The 20,516-nt window shown below is 34.3% G+C and overlaps 1 protein-coding gene across 4 annotated transcripts in view; it reads right to left on the reverse strand.

The window, feature by feature from the left end:
- The window catches only part of LOC115214533 (PDZ and LIM domain protein Zasp), a 154,126-nt gene that overhangs the window by 77,542 nt on the left and 56,068 nt on the right, over positions 1-20,516 (reverse strand). For 3 of the 4 annotated variants that reach the window (XM_029783734.2, XM_029783737.2, XM_036504907.1), the window contains exons 3-4: positions 12,597-12,635; positions 5,793-5,985 (exon numbers count right to left, since the gene is read on the reverse strand). In XM_029783734.2, coding sequence (XP_029639594.1) covers positions 5,793-5,985; positions 12,597-12,635 — 232 coding nt within the window. The remainder of the gene's footprint in view (positions 1-5,792; positions 5,986-12,596; positions 12,636-20,516) is intronic. The other variant, XM_029783736.2, reaches the window with a different exon arrangement.

Here is a 20,516-nt window from a genome sequence, read left to right on the forward strand (position 1 = left end):
GGAAGAGATTCTATGTGACTTTCTGTTTGCTGATGATTGCACTCTGATTTCTCATTCATTTGAAGGAATTCAGGAAATGGTTGACAGGTTTGCAGCAGCAGCTTCTGCATTTTGACTGAGTATCAGCATCAAGAAGACTGAAGTTTTATTCCAACCAAAGCCTTGGGCAGAATATACTCAAGAATCAAATGACAACAAGCCACTCAAATGGATCAGGTCACTTAAATATCTTGGAAGTACAGTAAACTTTAAGAGTACTCTTGAAGAAATCAATGTTAAAATATCTAAGGCTACAAATGCTTTTGGAAAATTTTTCCACCATTTGTGGGATGAACACGGTGCCAGTCTGAAAACTAAAATAAATGTATTTTAAGCATACTTTCATAAGGGTCAGAAGCATGGACTCCCTACTACAGACATATAAAGAAACTTGAAACCTTTCACATGTGCTGTCTGTGCAATATCTGCAACATAAAATGGCAAGATGAGACATCAAAAGTCAAAATCTTACAAAAATGTGATATCTCCAGTATCCAAAGTATGCTGCTGAGAATTCAGTAGGACATGTTGTTCGAATAAAAGATGACCACATTCCAAAAATTCTTCTGTCTGGCCAACAAGTGGAAGGATATTGTGGTAACCTGTCCTTAAGTTAAAGCAATCAGTAAAATCTCTACAGCTTAACTTGGGAAAGTTAAGATCAAGTTAAGATCATTGCTTAGATCAATTTGCATGGCATAAAATGTGTCATGATGCATCAAAACAATCTAATTTGAAAAAACAGAATGATAAAAGAATTATATCCTGCAATCAATCGAAGACACATTTGCCCAATCCCAGGCAAAATCAAAAATCACCAGTGTCCCCCCTATTGTGCCCTCATAGCATGGACTCAAATTACATTCACACCTCCATCACAAGTAGATGCAGTTTCTTCTGTTCTTTCATTTATAAAAGCTATTTTCTCTTTTGTTTTCTTTTTATATCCTCTCCTTTCAACTCACATGTTGATATGGACGGGAGCAATCATCATTATTATTATTAATATTTTCATTCTAACTTCTGAGTTATCTATGTCACATCTTAGCTCCAACACGTAGCTAAGAGACACAATACTTTTCTCAACACATGAACCCTTCCAAATATTGCTGCCAATTGAGTATTTCCTTTGAAATTTGGTATTTGCAGCTTTTGATGCCAGAATATTGCTTTCTTTGAGATGGTCCTAAGTACACTGATCACAATCAGTACCACTCACTTTTGAAGCATTGTGGATGCATTTCACTTCCATTATCATTATTTACTAAGTCCATAAGATAATGGAGTTATTTACATCAGAAATAATTTTAACAAAAGAGATCTCAGCACCACTAAGTGAGAATTCTACCATAAGTTGTATAATTTGAGATTGTGTCAAAGCAAATAAAGAGTTTCCTGTTAGCTTGCGTACCTCTTGTCTATTTAACATTTGAAGTGGCTGTCACAAGTGTTTCAAGTTTCAAGTCATCTCACTCATTTAAAGTGTTAACAACAATACATGATGTCTGTTGCTGTGTTGCTGCCTATCAATTACTTTTCTCTTTTTTGTGAATGAATGCAAAAAACTAGGAAAACAACAACACAAAACATAAAACAAACAAAAAGATTACAAGAAACATGTCTTTTAATCATTTCATTACCGTATTCCTAATGAAATACACTGCCTTCATTTCAATTAATTTTAGAATTACTGTCATTATTAATTCTTTAAATCACTCTGTTTTGAAATGATCTAAAGCTGGTCTTGGTAGGATTTGAACTGAGATTGTTTATAAGCACAAGAATGGCTGTGTGGTTATGAAGCTTGCTTCCCAACCACATGGCTTTAGGTTCAGTCTCACTGCGTAGCACTCTGGGCAAGTGTCTTCTACTATAGCCTCCAAAAATAGAAAGAAGCCCATTGTATATGTATGTATGTGTGAGTGTTTCTCTTTCCCTTGACACCATGTGATGGTTGTGACTGAGCATCACTGTCATACAAATAATGACATTCATTTCCAATATTGTGAAATCCTTGTTTGGAAATATTACTTTGCTTGGAACCAAGTGACTGTTGGTAATAGGAAGGGCATCTGGCCATAGAAAATCTGCTTCAATAAACATATCCAGCCAATGCACACATGGCAAAGTGGACGGTAAAATGGTGATGATGATGAGTGCTGAGATCTGGAACAAATACTGCAAGGCAGTCAAATTAATGCTTTAATGACTAATGACTAACAATTTGCTGCCAATGACTGCCAAGTCACAATCCATTTGACCTGTAATGTCCCAAGATGGCTATAATCACCATAATATCCTAAGATGGCTATATCCAGACTAACTTTTCAATTAGGGAAAAATACTCTAGAAACAAATGAGTTGACTAGAAGAAAGACAAATTTTGAGTGGATATCAAACAATTATTGGTATTAGGAATGTATTTATATGAGATGTTACATATATTGAAAGATGTTGAATATATCTTTATAACTGTTTCAAATATTCAGTGAATAGTTGATACTATAATACATATTAAGCAAACAAGACTGCAAACAAATGATACCTGTTGTATGAATGATTAAGTTTTTTTTACAACCAAGCATGCATGCACATGTCAAGAAGCCTGGAAATATTTTTATGTTAGACTTAAAGAAATGACACTATCTGTACAAATAGTGAGGGTTCACATACATTATGAGTTAATATTACTCAAAAGCATATAACTCAATAAGAAATAATAAAAGAACAATGAACTAAAGTTTAACTTTCTAAAGCTTTCTACTAGTTAGTTATTTTATGTTTGCATACATTCTTTTTGTTTGTTTGCTTAATGTCCATTTTTCATGCTCGCACGGGTTAAAAGTATATATTATTAAAGTACTGTTTTATAGACTGATTGTTGTTAACCCTTACCTGTTTTTCAAGTAAGGGACCTCTTATTTCACATAGCTTCAAAAGCACCTAGTATGTGACTTTTGTAAGCACAAATGGTAACAAATATATACACACACAAACATAATAGACCTCTTTCAGTTTCCATCTACCAAATTCATTCACAAGGCTTGGTTTGACCAGAACTATAGTATAAGATTCTGGATTTTGACCAGTGTCACACAGTGAGACTGAATTTGAAACCATATCATTGGGAAGCAGCCTTCTTAACCACATACCCATGCCTACTGCTTAAAAATGTATTCTTCAATCAACCCAAATTTATTTTTCAAAGCATTATTTGTATAAGATTTGTCTTTATTAAAAAAAAAATAATACAAAAAATTCCTGAAAAAACTTGTAGAAGTGCAAGGACTGCTGAAAGTATAAAACTATATTATAACTTCAAAGACAAAACTACACACTATACTCTAAGAAAAAACTGTTAGTTGCACCAATGAAGTAAATAAATCTTTCTCAGTAAAATAATAATAATAATAATAATAATAATCTCTTCTAGTATAGGCACAAGGCATGAAATTTTGGGGAGGGGGCTAAGTTGATTGCATTGATTCCAGTGTTTGAATACAACTCATTGTATCGATCCCTGAAAAGATGAAAGTCAACCTTAGTAGAATTTGAACTTAGAATGTGAAGATGGACGAAATGCTGCTAAGCATTTTCCCCAGCATGTGAATGATTCTGCTAGTTTGCCTAATAATAATAATAATGCTAATAATGATGGTTTCAAATTTTGGCACTAGGCCATCAATTTTAGTGGGAGGAGTTTCATTGATGCCAGTACTCAGCTTGTACTTATTTTATCAATCCCCAAATGATGAAAGATAGAGTCCACCTTGGCAGAATTTGAAGTCAGAAGAAATGCTGCTAAACATTTTGTCTGATGCACCAATAATTCTGTCAGCTCATTTCATTACTAATAATAACTAGTGAGACTCATGTAAATTCCATGGAATAAAAAAAATTAAGAGGATCTATTTAAGAAAGAAAGGATCATTTGCATTTTTATATCTCTTTCTCTTCACTTTCCCTTTCTGCTTACTTTTTAACCATGTAATAAGTATTCCTTCACCACACTGCACGTCATTAACACTTCTCTCTCTCTCTCTTTTTCTCTTGCTGTCTTTTTCTCTTGTTCTTCACCTCTATCTTCAGCTGACCATGTGATGCATTTGGTTTAAGTGTATTAATATTAATCAACATTCCCTACTTCTTTCTTCACTCTCCCTCCCTCTCTCACTCTTACTCCACAGCTCTAACTAACTAAAGTATAATGGACAAACAATACAAGAAGATTATATAAATATTCCTTTCTACTATAGGCACAAAGCTTGAAATTTGGGCTAGGGCCAGTTGATTACATTAATCCCAGTGCTCAGCTGGGACTTATTTTATCAATCCCAAAGTTGACCTCAGCTCAGAAAGTAGAGAGCCAAAAGAAATGCCAATAAGCATATGCAGCTGAGTCTGTTTGTGGAGGCTCGCTTTGAGAGTCGCATTCCCTCGCATTCGGTACAATGTGGTTACTATGGTAGTTTTTACTTTAAGAGTCCCTCCTATTGTGAGACATTTATGTATAGTAATGCCCTTAATATAAATAAATATATTTATAGGGAAAAATTAATAAATTTTTCTCTTATATGGTTTTTCACACTAACTACTTGATAAATTCTTATAAAGATTTTATTCTATATTTAAAAAATATATATAGTTTATATATATATCTATATATATAGTTTACAGTTCCACTATAGATAGGATCAATTTAATGTATCTTAAAGCATGGAACTATTAGTAACTCCTTTGTAATTGCATATATAAAATGATCTGTCTCCCTGGCAGTGATATAAACAAGAGTGTACTTTGCACCAAAAGCCAACTATACAGTGGTAGTTATACCACGGTATATTTTGTTCTAATAGAACATCCATGTTTAAGTGGGGATAAATATTCCCTCTTGGTATTAATACTAATAAATATTAAATGATATCATCATCATCACCATTTAACATCCATTGTCCATGCTAGCATTGGTTGGATGGTTTGACTGGGACTGGTAAGCTACACTAGACTCCAGTCTGATTTGGCATGGTTTTCTACAGCTGGATGCCCTTCCTAAAGCCAACAACTCTAAGAGTGTAAAGGGTGCTTCTATGTGCCACCAGTATCTGCCATGACTACCATTTTGCTCGGCTTGATGGGTCTTCTCAAGCATGACATAATACCAAAGGTCTCAGTCATTGTCTCTGTGAGGTCCAATGTTTGAAAGGAACTCAGCCACTTTGCCACTGTGAGATTTATATATATATATATATATATACAGTGGGGGGAAATAAATATTTGTACATGTCAAAATTCTTTATTTAATTTCTAATGAACATAAATGGGATATACCAATACTATATTTGCATAAACATGCATAAACTAAGAATATGCAAAAAGAAACTAATAAATTATAGTAACTAAGGAATTTATATTCAATTATAACACACATATATATATATATATATATATAAATAATCTTTTAAATAGACATCATCTGTGTTGAAGAACTATGTGTCACGAAAATGTAACCCATACTAAATATATTTACATAGGTACAGGTATGGTAGTGTGACTAACAAGTTCACTTTTCAACTACATGGTTCTAGGTTCAATCCCACCAGGTGATACCTTGAGCAAGTGTCTCATATTTTTGCTTTGGGTCAACCAATTCTGTGTGAATAGAATTCAGCAGATGGAAACTTAGTAGATGTCTGACATAAGAAACAAAGCTAAAAAAATCTCTTCCACAAAAATATTTTTTAGATGTTACTCACAGATGATGGTCCAGAACCAGAAGAAGCAGGCAGCGCAGGTGGAGGTGGTGGTGGTGGTGGTGGTGGTGTAACAGGTTTTGATGGCACAGGTGAAGCAGGTTTTGGTATAGGGGACGGTATTGGACTTGGTGGTGCCGCCGCAGTCGAATTTATATTCAACTTGTTGATGTCTAAGACACCTTGTGAAGAACTCCTGTAAAAGTTAAGAAGCAGTCATTCAGTTAAATATGTCAGAAATTCAGTCTTCATTTGATGTTTTATAGAACACTTTGACATGTTATTATAAGAATGTCTATTAAATTATTCTATCAAATTATAGAATGGTGATTTAGTGGAGTCATTAGAGTGTTGGAAGGAAGGTCTTGAGTTATTTGGTCCAGTTCTCTGTGATCTGAGTTCAAATCCTACCAAAAGTAAAAGTTAAGCACAAGACTATCAATTTAATTAGTTGATACCATTGGTCCCTGTACTAGACTAGTACCATATCTTGGCAATCCCGGAGGGAGGAAAAGGAAAGTTGACCTCGTTAGAATTTTAACATAGAATATGGTCAGAGTCACACCATAAAGCATTTTCTCTGATGCTCCAATGAATTTGCAAGTTCACTTTCCTAATTTTGAGGTTGATGAATAAGCCCCAGACCATCAATTTAATTAGTCGATGCCATCTACCCCATTATTTGACTAGTATTTTATTTTATACCAACTCTGGAGGGATGAAAGGCAAAGTTGATCTCAGAATGTAAAAGAACCAGAGGAAAATACCTCAAGCTATGCCATATGCCCATGGGTATATGGCATAGTGTTGGAATATAAATTAACATGAAATTTTAACAGGTTTTGATTTTGATCACTTTAAAACAGAATGTTTGTAAAATAGAACTAAAGCTATCTGAGGTAGGTTGGTATCAAAGGGGTTAAAGAAAATAGATAGCACCAGGTATACATTAAAATTTAATCAATATTAAATGCGGAAAAAAAAAAATTACAATATGCCAAAACATTTAAAATAAAATTCAGAGTTAAAGAATGAAAATTATCAATGGAAAAAAAAAAAATTGAAAAACAAAATGAACTTTAAAATCATCAGTAAAAAAAAAAGAGCATTAACACTGTTAGCAATGCAATAACATTTTGTAGTAAATTTGGTATTAATAAAGAAATATTCTCTTCTAAAAATAACATGAACAAAAATACAGATTTTCAGTGTAGCTTCATTTTACACAACAATTCAAAGGCATAAATCAAATACTTTTTTTTTCTTCCATTTAATCTTGTATTTTATAACTTCTGGAAAGATCTAGTTTAATGGTGTTTTCTAAATCATTCACTAATGAGAGTAACAGCATTTCAGTATAATTTAGATGATTGGAAAGTAGTCTTTTCATATATTTTAAAAATCCATTGTTTTATGTAAAAGAGTGATACATTTCACTCAACCAAATAATAAGTCAATTAAATAATTAAAAAACAAAAAAAGATTACATTCATGCGAAGAAAAAGGTTTGAACTAAATATGTCTGGTTGATTAATTTTAAAAATGTTTAAAATGTTAATTATTGTTGAACAGCCATGATCACACCGGGGAAACATTCTAACTAACCCATTCAATTTACATGTCTAAATATGACCATTGCAAGGTGGGACATAATGATCAAAAGATTTAGCACTTCACTTTTGAAACACTGCCTTTGATTCAATTGATTTTTTAAATAATGAAGAATTTAGAAAATAACTTTATCATAACTATGTTGGTATAAGGCATCAAGCTGGCAGAACTGTTAGCATGCTGAGTAAATTGCTTAATGGCATTTCCTCTGTCTTTGTGTTCTGAGTTTGAATACTGCTGAGATCAAATTCACCTTTCATCCTTTTGGGGTTGATAAAATAAGTACCAGGCGAGTACTGGCATTGATGGAATTTGACTTCACCATCCTCTTAAAAAATTGCTGATCCTCTGCTAAAATTTGAAACTGTTATTAAACTGGTATTTGGGATATAAATTAGCATGAAATTTTAATGGAAGGGTTTAATTTAGATCACCTTAAAACAGGAAGTTTGTTATAATAGGACCAGAGACAGTTTCAGACAGATTGGTATTAAAAGGGTTAAAGCATGAGGCCCTTTTCTGAAGATTATAAAAGAGATTTGACTAGTGCAGGTCAATTGACTAGAGTCCCCTCAATGACTGAAACATTTATGTAGCTTAGCCCCAGAGCAACCCTGATCAAGCAGACCTATGATCAAAAGCATTCCGTTTGTGACCATCCTATCTATTAAGAGCACATAAGACATTATATATGTCCTTTCCCTATTTAAGATGAAATGGGATTTTAGAGGGATTTGATTTAATTTTACAACTGTACTTAATATATCAGACTTTACAAACTAATCAACACTGTTACCATATTTCTGTGAAGCATTATTGTCTTTGTCTTTGTTAATTTTGAAAATAACGAAGAATTTAGTAAAATAACTTTTGTTGTTATAATAATAATAGTGATGATGATGATGATTGCCAACCATTGTGGGGAAAGGATAAGTCAATTACACTGACTCCAGTGTTCAACTGGGACTATTTTATCAACCCTGAAAGGATGAAAGGCAAAGCTGACCTCAGGCACAAGGCCTGAAATTTGGAGAGGGGATAAATTACATTGACCCCAGTACTCAACTGGTACTTAATTTATCGACCCTGAAAGGATGAAAGGCAAAGTCGACCTCGGTAGAATTTGAACTCAGAATGTGCAGACAGACGAAGTGCCACTAAGCATTTCGCCCTGCGTGCTACAAAAAACTCAACAATGACACAGCAATGGAGTATAAATACAGTGTCAACATCTACTTTGATGTAAAAGTCAAGATAATAGAAGTTAGCCAATATATAATGGTTATTTTCCATTTATCTTATCTATTAATTCAGTCATTTTCTCATTTGAGATAAGACCCACCTGCAGGTAATTAAACAGTTTCATGGTTAAGCCAATCATACATCACTAATGCCAGGCAGTCGGCCAGAGTAAAATCTCTGCTATAAACAGAGAAAATATTTGTTTTCTTGTCTGTAATAAATGACTAGAAAACGCAAGGGATAACTTTTATAATAAAACACAAACTGGTTTTTCTTAACAATAAATCATATTAAGTGGTTGTAGCCATGGGATTATTTCCAATTACAGTCTTATCGACTGGCTTGCAGACGCCTTTCTTTTTCATTCAAGGCACAAGCCTAGCTGCATTGTTAAGCAGTCCACTTCCCAACTACATGGCCCTGGGTTCAGTCCCACTGCATGGTATCTTGGGGTCAGTGTCTTCTATGGTAGCACCAGGCCAACCAAAACCTTCGAAGTGGGTTTAGTAAATGGGGAAAAAAAAACCCAATCACATATACATATATATCTTGTATCTTTTTCTTGTTTCAGTCATCAGACTGTAACCCCATGCTGGGGCACTGTCTTCACTTTTTTGTCAAATGAATCAACACCAGAACTTTTTTCTTTTGTTTTTAAGCTTGGTACTTATTCTGTTGGTCTCTATTGCTGAACAACTAAGTTATGTAAATACCCCAACACCATTTGTCAAGCAGTGAGTGGTAGGGGACAAACACTGATACAAAGACACATACACACACACACAATGGGCTTCTTTTAGTTTCTGCCTACAAAATCCACTGAAGGTTTTGTTTGGCCTGAGGCTATAGTAGAAGACACTTGCCCAAGGTGCCACACAGTGGGACTATATATATATATATATATATATATATATATATATATATATATATATATATATAGATGCATATATCATGTATGTATGTATCATTATCATCATTGTCATTACCATAATTTTAACATCCACTTTTGCATGCTGGCATGGGTCAGATGGTGTTTACTGATGCAGATTTTCTGTAGCTGGATGTCTTTCCTGTTTCTAACCCTCACTTGTTTTCAAGCATGCTAATAGTTACCAATGGCCAAACATGTATGACAGCAACAAGCATCTTACAACTACACGCAATGTCAAGACAACAAAGGGACACAAATGCACACACACACATTATATATAATACCTTGAATAAAGCTGCCTAAGAATGTCACCCTGTGGACAAATATGTACTGCAACTGATTTAATTTAAATAAACTAAATGCACATAACTGCCACATTAAAGGACACTAGAACACTTATCCAGCAGAAATACAAGACGCATTGGAATTAGATGAAAATACTACTTTAATGAATATATTTTGGAGATGTATAATTTCCCATTTTCCTTCATAATGTCTTGATTATATATCCAGTATGCTGTATGAAATGTAATGAAGTACCAAATAGAGTTGAGTTTAATTGTTATCTTAAATGATTCTGAATGTTCCCTATCATTCAATGTGGTTAGCCACATCTGGATTATATCAGAGTACTCAAAATGTACCTGCCCAGATTCCAAATCCTTATTCTTTTACATTATACACACGCACACACACACACAAAGATTCCTCGGAGAAATCAATAACACAGAGCTAGATGTTAGGTGGTCTATCCACTTTTGGTTTAAAAGTTCATTGTTGTTGCAGGTATTTTTTTATGACTTTGGGCTGGTCCCTTAGCTCTGTATGCTTCAGTTCACACAGCTGTGATGGTAGAGGAGATATAGCAGGGTTGGGTTAGTTACTTGTCACAATCTAGTATCATATCTAGAGCTGTATTTTTACAAAACTTGAAACTAACCCGCTATCACCTGATTTAATTAACAGCTGCCTTGAAATATACAACTGTATATTTAAAATTCTATTATCTAAGTCATCATCAGCAGCATTAAATTAAAAACGAAATTGAAATATATTTCTGACATTTATTTTCCTTCTAGAATTTCCCAAACATGTAAGTTTATTTATTTTAAAATGTTTCCATTGATATGTTGTGAAATATTTCCATTGGTATGTTGTAAATGTTTTGACAAATAAATTGCATGTTTTTACAGCCAGAGTATTTAATGGCTGTTATAAAGTTTTTAGCTTAATTCTTTAACCTATTTTGTATTATTCATTTAAACATGTAGTTACAATACTTCAGTTCAAAGTTGACAGCATGAAGTAAAGTTTCTAACTGGTATTGTTTATCTCTTTCTTCTCAATTGTTTTATCTATTTATTAAAACACACACACATGGAGAACTTTTCACAACCGTGATATGAACTTTGCCTTACTGTGAATCTTCGCGTGCATGTGCACATGCACACACACACATCTCACCCTAGGCTGATGTTTCTCTCTTGATTTCTGTGCTATTAAATAGACTGAGAGGCAATCCTAGCCCTAGATAATAGAAGACCAGATCATTTCAGGTAATTTTGCAGCACTGCAAAAACAATAAACCACTGATCAATTTCATAGTGCTCCTGCTGTTGCCCAGACACACACTAGAAAGTTAGACCACCATATGTGATATTTACTTGGAGTTAAGAGGAGTTGGCTATTAAAAAAATTAAGTGTTTTGGTCACATACACAAAAATAAAACTAACAGAACATGAATTGCTGAGCCAATAAGGCGTAAGTTCAGCTATTCTAAGATGTCCTGAGTTGGAGTTAGATAAATAACAAAGAAACAACAAATTATGTATTTGTTTTTGTCTGTCTTTTAGCATTATTGTTTTCATCATAATTTTTTTAAAAAATGTCCTCATTTCTATATTTGCATGGGTCAAATGGAATTTGTTAAAGAACAGTTTCTATGGTCAGATGCCCTTCCTGTCACCAAACTTCACTTGTTTCCAACAAGATATTTCCTCATGGCAAGACATGTTTTCATGGAAAACTGGAAATAAACAACATCATTTGTATGATGAAGATGTTCGTTTACACTATTGCACCACGTCAAGAGACGGAGACAGAAGTATGCATGCGCAAACACACACAGAGGCACATATATGATGGGTTTGTTTCAGTTTCTGTCTGCCAAATCCACTCACAAAGCTTTGATTTATTCACGACTATAATAGAAAACATTTCCCAAAGTATTACGCAGGAGGACAGAACTTGAAATCCTGTGGTTGGAAACAAGTTTTTTAACCACACAGTTATGCCTGCTCCTAACACAGATGGAAGAAATTGTTTCCTTTATTTTCCAGGAGAATTTGTATTTTGTAGATGCCATTGATTTTGATGACATGTCTTTCCAACTACTTACTGATAATTAATTTTCAATAATGAAGTAATAATTGAACCTGTTGTTAGCCAAGTAGACTGAGGCAAGCAGAGTAACAAGTAATACACAGGAAGCACAACACAAAATTGCTGAGCTCAACTGATTCATTTAATCTATAAAGAACAGCTTAAGAAAATTAGGTAAAACATTAACAAGTAAGCAAAGGTAACTCATTAGCAACTTAAATAATAATTATTAGTATTAGGTAACAGGGTAATGAATTCAGAAGTGATAAAAGGGCGAGATGATGATAAAACATTAGCTTTCTAAATGATTCAACAATTGTGGAACTGTTTGAACAAAAAGGGCCCCATTTTTAAGGGAGTTGAATTTTTTCCTGTTTAAAATGCTGAAAAGGGTTAATAAATAAACAGAATATTGCTTGCTGCAAAATGAAAATAAAAATTTGGCAAAAAAATAAATAAATAAACAAAGATAAATTTCATGCAACATGGATGCAATGAATGCACCAAGAAGCAATAACTAGAATAAGTAGAATATATTAATTAAACATATTAATTTTGACTGAACATAGTAATTTGAACATGCAGCCAGTTGTTGCACAGTAAGACACCAGCAACTGAGCTGAAAATTTCAAAAACTTACCATGGGCTGTTTAAGACGATTTTCTTCTTATCACGGATTCTTCCAGACAAAAAGAATAAAACTGAATTATTGTGGGAACCCACAAGAAAAAGGGAGACAGAAGGAGGGGGAGAAGAGAGAAAGAGGTTGAAAAAGAGACCGGCAATAGAGAGGAAAAATGAATAAAGAAATGAGAGACTAATAAGGGACTTTAATTGCTTCTTCAGCTATGTTTGTATATTATATTACTGCCATCTCTCATAGATATCTTTAATAGAAACAAGACATCAGATTTATAAACGAAAGGATTATTATTTGTTACCATTTATGCCTTTAGTTACACCTTCAACTAATGAAAAAATTCATGGTAATGGTGTCATACAGTTTCAATTTGATGCTCATTATCTATCTGTTACTACATCATCATTATCGTTTTAACCCTTAGATGGGTTGGATGGAAATTGTTGAGGCAGATTTCTATAGCTGGAGGCCATTCCTTTTGTCAGCCCTCACCTGTTTCCCCATGGCCAGATATGTTTATCACTGAGATTGGAAACGAAGGAAGGACACTGTACAACCCCCATGCAATGTCAAGACAAGGAGACATTAACACATACACACACGACAGGTTTCTTTCAATTTCTGCCTACCAAATTTACTTACAAGGCTTTGATCAGCCCATGACTATTGCAGAAAACACTTGTTGGAGGTGTCATGCAATGGAACTGAACCTAAAACCACGTTGTTGCGAAGCAAGCTTCTTAACCTCACAGCCACATTTGAAAAAAAAAAAAAATTCCTAATGATTTTTCAGTGGCTATCTTCATTATTGAGGTTAGAGTTAAATATGCTTAATAGATAAGATTTTAATACAGATACTTTTAACAACAATTTGTGAAAGAAAACAGATCACCAGGTCAATCAAATAGAACTACATATTAATTGCTTGCTGTTTGATCCCACCTCCCATTGCTTCAACAAATTAATACCTATAATCTATTCTCTCTTTTTTGTTTTTTAAACAAGCTATTTTATCTCTGTAAGTGTTTCACTTGTTTCACAGATAATCTGTAAACAATTTAGTATTATCAGCTTAAGATATTCTGCTAAAGGTATGACATAGTGAGGTGTGCTATCTTGATTCAATGTTACAAAGAGAAATAAAGGGTTTTTAAAAAAATTTTTTTTTATTTTTTACTCTCTGGAAATGGTGATAACAATATCTAATATCATTTACATTAAATTCTGGACAAATCTCCTTTATTCTAGATAATTATTTGGCCAACCTCATTATCTCAAGCTAAAATTAAATTTGCCTTTCATTTCATTGGGTTTCATTCTGTTGACTGTAATGGCTACATGTATGTGTGTGAGTAGGACAAAATATTTATACACTGTACATAAGAGTAAGATTAGATAGGGCCTTAATTGTAAAAGGTCTTTGTTTTTATATTTTATATATCCAGTTGATTCTCAAGCACTGAATATTTAATCTGTCATGAAAAGGGAGTACAAGCCTTTTTCCTTGAAATATGATGTGGTAAATATACATATTACCATAATTATTGCAGCATGGAAGACATATATTAGCTATTCAAAAACACACAAAGACTGTTTCGCTTAAACATTTACTATCTGGTCACTGGAAAATTTTGATTCCAAATAAAAGTCTTTTGTGTGTTTTTGAATGGCTAATGTCTTCCATGCTTCAACACAGTCTCAGATCGAATCACTTGCAGAGCAAATAGACTTCCAGAATGTTACCTTAACAAATTTCTGTTGAAATACACAGCTTTTGCTTCAACTGATTTTTAAAATAATGAAAAATTTAGTGAAATATCTTAAGCAGTGTTAAACGGGTATCTCGAACATGAATTAACATGAAATTTTGAAAGATTTTAATTTAGATAACTTTAAAGCAGGAACTTTATATCATAGAACCAAGTGTGACCCCAGGTGGATTGGTATCAAAGGGACTAAGTCTAACTCATTAAAATCTACCACACTGCATCACCTCAATTCATGAACAGGTCATATGAAGTATCACTTTCTTTAATTGATAAAGAAAATTCTTTGCCCACTTCTTATTAGCTCTTTTCTTTTCAAAACAACTAATCCAATGTATTCAGTTCTTGGTTCATTAGAATTTAATCCATTTATCCTTAAATTTCACACTGAAGGTCCTCCGAAATTTATTGTAAGGCTTCTACCTCGTTTCAAACTATCTTGCATAGATACCTTATTTATAATCATGACCTAACTATGTTTCTATAAATAGCAAGACCAACTAAAAGAAATTAACTGTATCACCACAAAAGGCATGAATGTCGATGTGAACATGGTTCAACCAATCAATATCAGGTGGTATGTAACCAAGTTGTATAAAATTCTCACTCACTAGTTTTGCTGAAGGTAAGTTATTAAAAGCTGGGATACTGAACTCCAAAACAGAATGACCACACTACAGGTAACTCTGTCACTCACTTTCATTATAGATGTTCTCACTTTTTTTTTTTTTTTTTTTTAACTTGTGTTGCCTATAACAACTATGGATAATTATGTAATTAACTGAAACATTATTTCTATTTCACACAGAGAAAAACTTCGTTCTTCAGTTCAATTACTTCATTGTACATATGTAAATACAACTGTTCAAAGTAGTAAAAGTATGCTCATTCTTTCAACCTACCAACTTACCTTCCTACTGTTGTGCGTTACCAATGATGATACGATGACCACTACTAAAAATCGATTCCACTTTTGCCTTCATCATACATTCTTTCTAACCCTTTTCATGTCATGTTTCTCTTGAAATACACTGCCTTTGTTTCAATGAATTTTGAGAATAATGAAAAATTTAGTATGAAAGGTAATGTCAAGTAACTGAGACCTTTGGTGATTTGCTGTGCTTCAGAAGACATGTCAAGCTAAGTGAAATCATGGTCATGGCCGGTGCTGGTGACATGTGAAAGGCACTCAGTGCCACTCTGTGGAGTGGTTGGCATTAAGAAGGGCATCCAGCTATAGAATTCAAGCCAAAACAGACTGGAGCCTGAAGCAGCTTTTCAGATATCAGTTCCAGTCAAATAGTCTAACCCATGCCAGCATGGAGAATGGATGCTAAATGATGATGCTGATGATGATGACTTTGTTATTATTAAGTTGATGTTTAGAACATAAATTAACGTGAAACTTTGATGGGGGTTTTAAAGTTTGTATTAGAGAATAAAAAGCAATTTAAAGTGGGTTGGTATCAGAAGACTGAAAGCAATACAAAATAGTAGAAGACTTACGGTGCCACTGGTGAATAGAAGCAAGCAAACCCTGGCTGAGACTATAACATTTCATTCATATTTGGGAAACACATGTACATCCTGACATTCCGTTCACCCTATCTTTTGACAAAACTGTGATGATATTAATACCAATGAATAACAATTTCTATTCATACAAATGGAAACAACATATTTAAGTCTACATGTGTACACTGGGATGCATTGATACAGAATGAAGGCATGGAGGAAGGCTAAGTGTAGTGTTTTTCATTTAGTCCATCTTTGTGGAAAACTGGACATGAAATCAATGATGATGATGATGAGGAGGAGGAGTAAGAAGGGAAGTGGAGGGAAGAGGACAACGATGATGGTGATGACGAGGAGGATAAGAATGATGAGAAGGCAGAGGACAAGGAGAAGAAGTGAAATTACGGATTATGATAACGACAACAATGGCAACTAAAGTTTTCCTTTGCATTACATAGGTTAATATAATTTTATTTTAAGCATAGAAAGAGTTAAAGAGAAAAGGAAAAGGGAATGAGAAAATAACAGACAAAAATACTAGGAAGTAGTGATAGAAATAAAAATTGTAATCATATCACAAACATTAACCAGTTTCCTTTAAATTTTGTTGATAAGAGGAAAGAATCCAAAGATAGAAAGAAAAAAAAAAAAAAAATTGGAAGTAGGAAATGGTAGGATTATATATCAAAGTTTAGAATATTTTCTAATGAGATGAAGAAGTAAAGTGGCCTGAAACTAAAGGATTGGCACAGCAACCTAGCTGAAGTGGTTAGGGTTAGTCTGATGCAAACCTGAGAGTGTTTACTTTTTTCTCTTTTAATTTCATTGATGTTTAAACTGGAACCATGCCAGGAAGAAATGGGTAAATATTCTAGCCTACTTTTGGTCAGTTTGACTAACCACATAAATTCCATTAGTTTAATGAATAATGATGATGATGATGATGATGATGATAATAATAATAATAATTTCAAATTTTGGCACAAGGCCACCTACTTCAGGGGAGGGGGTAAGTCTATTACATTGACCCCAATGTTCAGCTGGTACTTAATTTATCAATACTGAAAGGATGAAAGGCAATGCTGACCATGGCAGCATTTGAACTCAGAACAAAGCCAGAAGAAGGGGAGATAATCTTAAGACTCAAGTATTCTCCAGATATGATATGCCATTAAAGAAAGGGACATGCTTCCTATCTGGAGATAAGAGGACAGTTATAGACATGTGTTTCTGGCTCAATAGTCATCATCAGCACAACAACTGTCCTATCTTATCTCCAGTTGCATATACAAATAAAGTAGAACACATACCCTAGGTAATTTGCTTAATTTAAACCCTTTAGCAATCACATTATTCTGTCAAAAGTAATGCTTATTTATGTATTATTTTGTAGCTTTGATATTTTGAAGAGGTAACTTAATTTTTAGAATGATATTGTAAGGCTGGTGTGATAGGTCAAATCTGGCCAATTTATACATAAAACAAGTAGGATATTTTGGCTGGATATGACCAGTTTAAATGCTAAAGGGTTAAAAATGAGCTAAGAGAAATAATTCAATGGCCAGTGGAATGTATTTGAACAATATAGACAAATATAAGTATATCAAATACCTGAATGTGGAGGACATGTGGAGGCTGGAGAGGAATGAAGCTGGTATGCTCTGCTGGACATGTGATGTCAGTGTGCATGTGCAACAGAGTATTAGTGTATTGAGAGAGAGGCTGGGCATAAGAGGAATTAGATGCAGTGTGCAAAAGAAAATACTGCACTGGTCTGATTATGTGATGAGGATGGATGAGGACAGCAGCATAAAGAAGTCATGGAAGAAGGAAACCCAACAAGACATAGGAGGAAGTATTGAAGGCTGATCTCAAAAAAGCTGAGCCTTACAAAGGAGATGAGAGAGGACCGGGATATGTGGTGCACTGCAGTATTCAAGAAGACCTGCTCTCAACGGAATTGAGGTCTCAAAACCAAGGTGCCACTTAAAAAACACCCAGTACATTTTGTAAAGTGGTTGACAGTAGGAAGGGCATCCAGCTGTAGATATCAAGCCAAAACAGACTATGGAACCTGGTGCAGCCCCTGACTTTACCAGTTCCTGTCAAGCCTTCCAACCTGTACCAGCATGAACGGATGTTAAATGATGATGATGATGTTAACCTCAGCATCCATCCATCCGTGTGTGTGTATGAAGAGCTTTTTTCAGTTTCCATCTACCCGATCCACTCACAAGGTGATAGTAGGAAATATTCGCCCAACATGCCATGCAGTGAGACTAAACTCAAAGCTACATGGTTGGAAAACTAACTTCTTGACCACACAGCCATGCCTATACCAACACAATCAGTGTAGGGAAATTCTGTTTGACATAAGGGTTTGTTTTGAAACATTCTAAACTTTTAGGTAGCAACAAAGCACAGACACGTTATCTGAATTTTAAAGTCTTAGAAATATTTAAGTTTCTGAATGGTGAAACTAAAAACTAAAAGAGAAAGACCTAACACAAAAATATACTAAACTTAATTCCACTTCACCAAACACGTAGGAGAAATCTTAAGCTAATTAACTAGAAATACACTTACTCAGCCAATTAACTACTGCAAACACTCAAGAAGAAATTAACTACATATCTAGGAACAGGGTTCTGTGAAGTTAAGAAGTCTACTTCCCAACTACGTGGTCCTAGTTTCAATTTCACTGTGTGGTACTTTGGGGCAAGTGTCTTCTACTATAGATCTGGGTTGACCTACATATATATATATGTGTGTGTGTGTGTCTGATTATCTCCCACGACCACTTGACAAACTAGTGTTGGTGTGTTTACATCCCCATAACTTAGTTCACCAAAAAAAAAAAAGAAAAAAAAGAACCTGATACAATAAGTACCAGGCTTAAAAACAAAAAAGGACTGAGTTGATTCATTTGACTAAAAATTCTTCAAGGCAGGGTCCCAGCATGACTTCAGTCTAATGACTGAAACAAGCAAAAGAGAAAAGATGTGTGTGTGTGTGTGTGTGTACCTTTGACATCATGTAATGGTTGTAAATGAGCATCATTGTTAAGAGATGATATCCTTTTCTAGTTTTCCATGAAAACATGTGAAGCTATGGGAAAAATTATGTTGCCCAGAAACAGGCAAAGTTTAGCAACAGAAAAGGTAGCCAGCTGTAGAATATTTGCCTCAACAAATTACAGCTGACTTATGCAAGGATGCATAAGTGGACATTAGAAGATGATGATGATGTATCAATGCCATTCGGAAGGTTTAGCGGTTAACATATGAGGGGGATAAGGGAACCTGTTGTGTCAGATTCAATCACAGGTAGGTCTTATGATAGGTATATCTCGTCTTACTTGTTCCAGTCATCTCAGAGTGTGGCCATGCCGGAGCACCACCTTGAATAATTTTTAGTTGACTGAATTGATCCCAGGACCTATTTTTTAAAGTCTGGTACTTATTCTATCGGTCTCTTTTTGCTGAAGTGCAAAATGGGGAACAAATACAGACACAAAGACATACACACACACATATATATACACACACATACAAGGTGGCCCAAAAGTCACTAAGAGGGTTGCAATTTTTAATAATTCGTTTATTTTTTGATCTCTTTTTTTTTTTTTTAAGGATTTTATAGACTAGGTCCTGGAAATTAATAATGGAAAAATATTGCACTGCACAATGCACCAAAGTGATGAAATTGTTCTATCAAAATCAAGGGTCAATTATTCAAACCCAGAGAGCATATCATCGGCACTTTTAAGTGAGAGATGCCCCAAGTGAAAACACAATTAGGAATTTAGTTCATCATTTTGAAGGGGCAGTAAGTGATCTCCCACGATCTGGGAGACCTCACACTGTCAGAACTGATGAGGCAAGGGAACAAGTGCAAGAGAGTGTTGAACAGAATCTGGGCACATTGACTTGAAGATGGTTCAAACAGCTTGGGATTTCACAGACTTGGCTGCTGGTGCCACACAGTGAAGCTTAACCTGGAATCATGTGGTTGGGAAACAAACTTCTTACCATATGGCCATGCCTGCACCTGTTTTTTTAATCTTCTTATATATATTTAGACTTAGGATGTAGAAAATGGCTGTGCTTGATTTAAAAAATATTTCTTGTGTGGTTATGTGGTTTTATACATTTCTAAGTTTAAATTCCATCAGAGTTGATAAAATGGTTGAAGTAGATTGATTGCTATTTAAAAGTTTACTGAGTCAAGAGAAATCAATATCTGGTAACAAGTTGATGATTTATTTCTATTCTATATTAGGAGGGAGTTATTTGTTGCTAAAATTTGAGAGAAAGAAAAGCATGGTGATATAAAAAGGGAGAGGAAGAGGGAAAAAAAAGAGAGGCAAGAAGAGAAAGTGAGAAAGAGAGAGGGTGGGGATAAAGATAAGAGATTATATAATAGTTTACAGATCATGTCTAAACTGGAAGCTCCACCCAAAGATGAAAATAAAAGAAATAAAAAACATGACCCACAAAAAAGTCCAAACATATTTTAGAGACTTGCAATACTGCAAAGTCACTCCCTAAATTTTTAGAATAGCTCAGTGTTATCCAAGACAGCCATTACCAGCCACTTACATTTCGTTTATTGGAAGCCAGTAGGAGTATGTGTACGG

This window comes from Octopus sinensis, linkage group LG7 (assembly GCF_006345805.1).
Source record: "Octopus sinensis linkage group LG7, ASM634580v1, whole genome shotgun sequence".
Lineage (NCBI taxonomy): Eukaryota > Metazoa > Mollusca > Cephalopoda > Octopoda > Octopodidae > Octopus > Octopus sinensis.